This window comes from Macrobrachium nipponense, chromosome 11, assembly GCF_015104395.2.
Source record: "Macrobrachium nipponense isolate FS-2020 chromosome 11, ASM1510439v2, whole genome shotgun sequence".
Taxonomy (NCBI): domain Eukaryota; kingdom Metazoa; phylum Arthropoda; class Malacostraca; order Decapoda; family Palaemonidae; genus Macrobrachium; species Macrobrachium nipponense.
The window spans coordinates 11,681,185-11,688,684 of record NC_061087.1 but is presented as its reverse complement, the minus strand read 5'-3'; the positions used below and the strand labels follow the sequence as shown (position 1 = coordinate 11,688,684).

Sequence of the window (7,500 nt, the reverse complement as noted above, 5' to 3'; positions counted from 1 at the left end):
CTCCTTTTATTATATACATATAATATATATATATATATATATATATATATATATTACATATATATATATATATATATATACATATATACATATATACACACATACATACATAAGTAAACATACTACGGTACATTCATGCTTACTACATAAACGTTATATATAAATGTATATGTATATATATATATATATATATATATATATATTATATATATATATATATATATATATATATATGTAAATAATTATATATCTATAATGTATATATGTGTGTATACACATATACTATATGCATGTATGTATGTGTATATATGTATGTGTTTATGTATGTATAAGTACATGTGTGTATATGTATATATATATATATATATATATATATATATATATATATATGTAAAATAAAAGGAGCCCATGAAAATGCTATAGAAAGTTAATGCTCTATTATGGAGAGTAGCTGTCTCCTTCTGACAGGTAATGAATGAGGGTAAACGCCACCACTGATGCTCAGTTATACCTGCGCAGTAATGCCTGTGCAGGCAAAACTGGCTGTTGGTGAGTTCAGTTTTGCCTGCACACGCCGACTGTGCAGGCATAACTGCTTAGGTATAACTGAACGTTAGTGGCGGCCTTTAGAATGACAGCTGTTATGTCACTCCAGTTAATAATTACTCTTTAGTCTTCTTAATTACTGGTTGGAGGAAGATTATACCTATAGTATCTGAGTCCCAAGCTCCTTTTGAGAGGTTCATGGTATTTCTTTGTTTAATCAATGCTGATTCCGTCATCTGGCTTTTGAACTGACAATTTCTGCTATGAATTATAAGTGATAAATTCCAGTGTATTTTGTGATTATGGTTATTTATATGGTTAAAAATTGCTGAGCTCTGTTGGCTGCACCTAACTGGACAGTTATGGTGTATTAATCTCTGGGGGAGTGATTTACCTGTAAAAGGGATTTCATGTACTCCTGTGTCTTTGGCGACTGGCTTTTGTGGGATGCTAATCAGGGATTTAGCTAAGGTATTTGTGTAGGTAAAAGCAAAAGAGTTAGAGTTTCCTAATGTTTCACTCAACTCTCATCATTTTGCCTCAGCCAAATCCTTGATTAACTTCCAACAAAAGCCAGTCCCCAAAGACACAGGAGTATACAAAATCCTTTTCCTCAGCTGTGAACAGTCCTACATAGGTTTCACGGGTAAATCACTACCCCAGAAATTAATACAACATAAGCGTTCAGTTAGGTACGGTCAACAGAGCTCAGCAATTTTTAACCACAAATAACCACATCTGCGCATATCGCTTCTTGAGGATTCACACATTTTCACCAATTAGTTTGCAACCGATATGGCGAAGATGTCTTGTCCTTATGCAGATCCTTGGAGATGACTACGAAAAAACTCGAAAAAGCCAAGTTGGACCTGGATTTTTTACATTACTGCCAGCTCAACAAGATTATCCCGAATTTTATTAAATTTAAACTATCGTGCCTCTCTGTACCAAACTGAATTCTATGCTGATGCCACCAACAAATTATTAAACATGGAAATCAATACAAAAAACTTTTATGTAACTAAACATTTATCTGAAGTACAATGTTTATTTCAACGTGTTCGAAGCACCCTGTCTTTCATTGATTTTATTATTTTTCAAATTCTGTTTAACAAAAACATTTCTGACCATATTAGCAGTAATCAACGATGCCGTAGTATGAAATTACAAAGCCTTGGTGTTCTCCTTCCTCATTGTAACCATAGTGTGAGTTCAATATTTAAACTTTCCTTTCATGTACTGTCAAAACAAGAAGAGTTTTTGTTATCTCTTGGATTTGACTTCTGCATGCCTTGTTACAAACCAAACTACAACAGGTTTTTTCTGCCTTTAGAATCATTATTTCACAGTTTAAAAAATCAACCTTTCAAAATTGATATTAGTAAATTACAGTCGCAACTATCGGATATTACTCGACAAGCATTTTGAAAATTGACGACTAACTGGACACCTTTCTTTAAGAAAACTGACTTAGATATTCTGAAAAACCTGGCAAAAAATGAAAACTTGATAATTACTAAACCTGATAAGGGTAAGGGCACTGTCATCTTGAACAAAGAAAATTGTATCAATAAAATGGAGTCTATTCTGAGGGACGAAAGCAAGTTTCAGAAAATTGGTAAACCTGAATGTAAACATATACATATTTAAAGGTGAAGACAAAATCAATAGAGTTTTAAAAGAACTTAATACCTAAAACACATAAAGAAGGAACCCCAATGAGACCAATATTTTCATCAATTCATGCTCCGAATTACAAACTAGCTAAATACCTAGTTCCTTTACTAGAACCGTTTACTTCTAATCAACATACCTTGAGAAACTCCGAAGAATTCAAATCATATGGTTTATGTTAAGACTCTGACTTATATATGACCAGTTACGATGTTGAATCCTTATTCACAAATGTCCCAGTAGAAGAAACAATCGAGGTTATTTTAGATAAAATTTTTATTGAACCTAATGACAACTATTTTAACTATGATCGTTGCCTTTTTAAGAAATCGTTGCAATTAGCAGTGCTGGAAACTGCCTTTATTTTTAATGATCATCTTTATAAACAGGTTGACGGAATGGCAATGGGATCACCTCTCGGTCCCACGTTTTCCAACTTTTTCATGTGTTCCCTGGAGGAGGACATGGAAAATTGCCCCCTTGGTTTTTGTCCTCTTGTGTATAAACGGTTTGTCGATTACACCTTTGTTCTTTTTAAATCAGCTTTCAATGCTGATCAATTTCTCTCGTACATCAATGAATTACATCCTAATATCAAGTTTACATTAGAGAGAGAGGAAAATGATCGATTACCATTTTTGGATGTTTTGGTGTTTCGAAGTGGTGATAGTTTTAACACTTCCGATTTTAGAAAAAAGACTTTCTCCGGTCTGGGTTCAAACTTTTATAGTGCTTGTATTTATCATTTTAAACTTGATTTAATTTTTACCTTGCTCCATCGGGCTTACACTCTAACCTCTTCCTGGGATTTGTATCATAAAGAAATATTGTTCCTGTTTGAATATTTTTCCGACAACTGGTTTCCCTCATGTTTTCTTCAAACATTGCAAGAATTTTTTAAATAAGAAACTATCGGACTCCCCTTCCATAAGCACTATTCCACGAAAGAAACTATATGCCAGTATTCCATTACATTCAAGACGACAAATTTAGAAGGAATCTGAAGTCTGCAATTGAAAAACACTAATATGTTGCAAGTTATCTTAATTCCAAAAAATCTCCTTTCAATAGGATCACTTTTCAAATTTAAAGACAGACTCTGGCCAATATTGCAATCTTCAGTCGTATATAAATATACTTGCCCTAGATGTGATTTGGGGACTTCCGTGGGTTCGACTAAACGATTACTAAAAGTCAGAGCTGATTCACATAATAATGGTGTAAGTCATCGTACTGGCTGCAGAGTGTCCAATCCTGAATTTTATAACATCAGAAATCTTACAAAAATTTGTAAAACCACCATCAATTATATTGACTTCTCTGTCTTGGGCCAAACAAGCCGTTTACACGAACTGCTTATATTAGAGTCGTTATTTAATAAGCAGTTAGTGCCCAAGTTGAACTCACACACCTCCTCTGTACAGTTAATTGTATCTGGGTTGAACCGGCTTTCTTCGCTGCTTCTCCCTTCTTTCCGAATCACTCAGTCTTCAACTTTTTAGTCTAGCAAGTGCTTTTTAAATTGCTTTAATTTTATGTATGTTTTTATTTTTTTTTATTTGTTGAGACTCTGAAAGTCAAAGTTATATTTCTTGTATTTTTAATTTGTGTTGTTTCTCTTATAGCCTTGATGATGTAACTATGTGTTACGAAACGCTTCGGAAATATATATATATATATATATTATATATATATATATATATATATATATATATATATTATATATAGAATCTACTGGTCATTTTTACTAGATACATATGTAATTGTAATAGCCATAATGGCTTCTTAACTTCTCAAATTCTTTGCTCTTTTTTTTGGATACGCTTGTCACTACAAAGCCTTGAGATCTAACTTCAAAGAAATATGAAAAAATCATGATGTCCGGTAGAGGGTAACGAACCCACGATACCATAATCACGACGAGTTCACCTTGCCGATCTGACTACAAGAAGGTCAGTGTTGGCAAGGTGACCTCATCGTGATTATGGTATCAAAGGTTCGTTTCCTGCTACCGGACATCATGATTTCTTCATATTTCTTTGAAATTGAAGCTCAAGGCTTTGTAGGGGCAAGCGTACCGATGAAAAGAGCAAAGATTTTGAGAAGTCAAGAGGACATTGTGGCTATTACAATTACATGTATATAGATATAGCTATATCTATATAAATTATATTTATGTCTATGTATATATAGATAAAAGAGGGATTCTAAAAGCAAACGTTTATCGAAAATGGGAAACAGCTCTGAAAGCAAACTTTTATCGAAAATGGGAAATAGTTCTAAAAGCAAACTTTTATCGAAAATGGGAAATAGTTTTAAAATTTAAGAGAGCGTTTATCGAAAACGTGAAATAGTTCTAAAAGCAATCGTATATCGAAAATTGGAAATAGTTAGCCAGTGAAGGAGATTCCTTCAGCTTCCATGGAGATGGGAACAGCTTCATCCATCAACGCGTTTACCTTCATTGACGCGGAAGGGAGAGGGAATACGACCTCTGATACCAGTTTAAGTGATTGATCTTGCAGTTACGTAGTGGAAAGCTGACGTTCCTGTCATGGTTATAATTGATGAACTTACGTATAGGAACTGATGGCGGAGCAAGAGACGTTATAGTATGCTGTCAGCAGTGAGTAGTTATATATATATATATATATATATATATATATATATATATATATATATATATATATATATATATATATATATATATATATATATATATATATATATACATACATATATATATAATATATACATACATACTATATATATACACATATATACATATTTACACACATACATATATTACACACACACACACACACACACACACACACACATATATATATATATGTGTGTGTGTGTGTGGTGTGTGTGCGTGCGTGTCTGTATTTATGATCCTCTTTTGTTTATTATTATTGAAATCTCCTCTCTAGGACAGAACAGTCATAGAAGTGCGAATAATCATTAGAAGAGTTATGAGAAGAACTTTTTAACTCCAATTTAGCACGTCTAAAATTTTCATTTAATTTTTTGTTCCAACTTAAGCCTCTCTTGCAAACTAGCTCGATTTAAAAAAATTTCCATTTCTTGAAGTCATTCCTGACGTTTTGTAGGCCCTTGAAGAAAATATTTGCGGTGTTGCATCATTTTAGGGCACTTCCTTGGAGTCGCTGGCATCTGCAGAGTTTTTACTCCTTTTTTTTTTTTTTTCTTTGCCGTTGTAGTAGTAGAAAGATGCAAAACGAGCTGCCATAAGAAATTACTCAAGGAAACGAGTCCTTTGAAGCTTCTGGCACAAGTACATGGATTTTTTTTTTATATGAATTTGATTACCAATATTGATCTAAACATTTTAAGGGCTGGTGTACGAGCAAGATCCCTTGCCAGCGCAAGGTGGCCATCATAGAAAACAAAAGTACAAATATTTCAAATGGACTTCTGTTAAGAATTTTAGAATTTTTAAAGTCTCCCCGTGTGTAAGGATTCTTTTGCCAAATGAATTTCAACCCGGAGACTTGTTTCTGCTCTTGCAGTGTGTGTGTGTGTATGTTTTGTTTGTTTTGTTTGTTTGTTTGTTTGTTTGTTAAAATCATATTTTACAGTATATTCCTCAAAGGAGGGAAAACGTTTTAGTTTTGGAAAGAAGGTAACCATATGATGAAAATTATTCGCCCCTTCCTTATTGTGTGCGTGTGACACTTTTAGTAAGAGGTCCGAACAATGGTTGTCAGAATTTTGTGATAAACTTAAGGACAATTTACTTTAATCTTCTCCAGTCCTGTCATGATAACGCTTAAGAAGTTACATCTCAGTCTTCACATCCCTAGTTACGTAAGGCCAATCAATGTTTTAATCAGATAAATCACTTCAGTTTTCGATTTAATTCTTCTGCCAGATGAAGCCGTCTCTTGGCGGGAAGTACTTTTACACACCGGCTGAGGTTATCCGTGGTCGAATTTTGGCGGAGGCTGGTGGCGTACAAGACGCAGGAACCATCCTTGTGGGCTTCACTCCTGAGGAGATCCTTTCCAGAGCACTTCATGCCCTCACCAACGCCCATGACGAGGCCTGGAAGATGATGGAGAAGAGGATGATGTAGAAAAGTAGCTTGGGTGTTAATGGATAAAACTGTCTGAATAATTGCTCAAAATATGTATTACTTGCCGTGCAGAAAGAAGAAAGAGAGAAAAGAAATATGTTGACTGGGTAGGTAACCAGTATTTCATATGAAGTTGAACAGTAAAAGAGAATAATGAAATAAACAGAGGTCAATCGATGAGAGAATAAAAATGGAATAATGCCTGTTTGGGAAATGCATGGTGCTTTTATCTGTCGTAAAGTCGTGTGTTGTGTAGAGTGTTTTAATTGTGGCTTTCCGTGAAACTGTAGTTAACTACGTCATGAAGTCTGTCTCAGGGTCAAATGTGATCACTGTATTTTCATCAGTGCTTTTTGTAATGGCTGTTGTTCATTGTTGTAGACTGCAGGGAATGAATTTCACCCGTTTCATAAAATGTTATGGAATTTATAGAAACTTAAGCCTGTAAGGAGAGATCATTTGCTAAGGCATGCATGAAAAGTTAGTTTATAACTGTTTGCCGAAGAAGGAATACGTTTGTTTAATTTAGAATCTAGTCATGCATCTCACTTCTCGGAGAGTTCACCCCCACGGTGTTTTTAATTGAGAGATGACAATTGAACCAGGGTAATGTTAAAGAAGTTGGAGAGCTAGATGGAGAAAGAACTGAGGGAACTGAACGGAAAACGATTGACTAAAGTTAATGGAGTTGGAACGGAAATTTTACCGGTACTGCAAATCCTTTTACTTCCATATGTAGTGTACCATTAAAGACACGCTGTGTAGTGCCTCCCTGCGATGCTTCTTGATTAAGGAACAGCCATTAGTGGAGTTGATTAATTGATTGATTTAAAGTTCTCTTGAACCTTCAAATCAAACGTCATTAACGCCGATACCATATTTGTCAATGTGATGATAACTCTGTTCATCTAAATTATTTTGTTGTCATTCATAATACATTAAGAAGGACACACCTGCTGATCATTGTTTTCCTGTGTGGTGTGTCAGCGAGCATCTGTATAACTTTACGAGACTTTGGGATTGGTTAACGTGATAGAAGGACAAGACTGTGGAAGTTCTCTGTTCATGTGGCTGCTAGATTTCCTTTTCTTTGTGCGAGGTACCTTGAAAGTGTGTGTGTCTACACGCATGTTTATTTTTTATTTATTTGCCTGTCTGCTTTCGTATAGTTTGTCATT

At 34.4% G+C, this 7,500-nt stretch overlaps 1 protein-coding gene across 1 annotated transcript in view; it reads left to right on the top strand.

Annotated features, from left to right (window-relative positions):
* The window catches only part of LOC135223666 (glutamate formimidoyltransferase-like), a 236,909-nt gene that overhangs the window by 228,840 nt on the left and 569 nt on the right, over positions 1 to 7,500 (top strand). Inside the window, exon 6 of the mRNA XM_064262369.1 lies at positions 6,119 to 7,500. This exon is cut by the window's right edge and continues 569 nt beyond it. Coding sequence (XP_064118439.1) covers positions 6,119 to 6,322 — 204 coding nt within the window. The 3' untranslated portion in view covers positions 6,323 to 7,500. The remainder of the gene's footprint in view (positions 1 to 6,118) is intronic.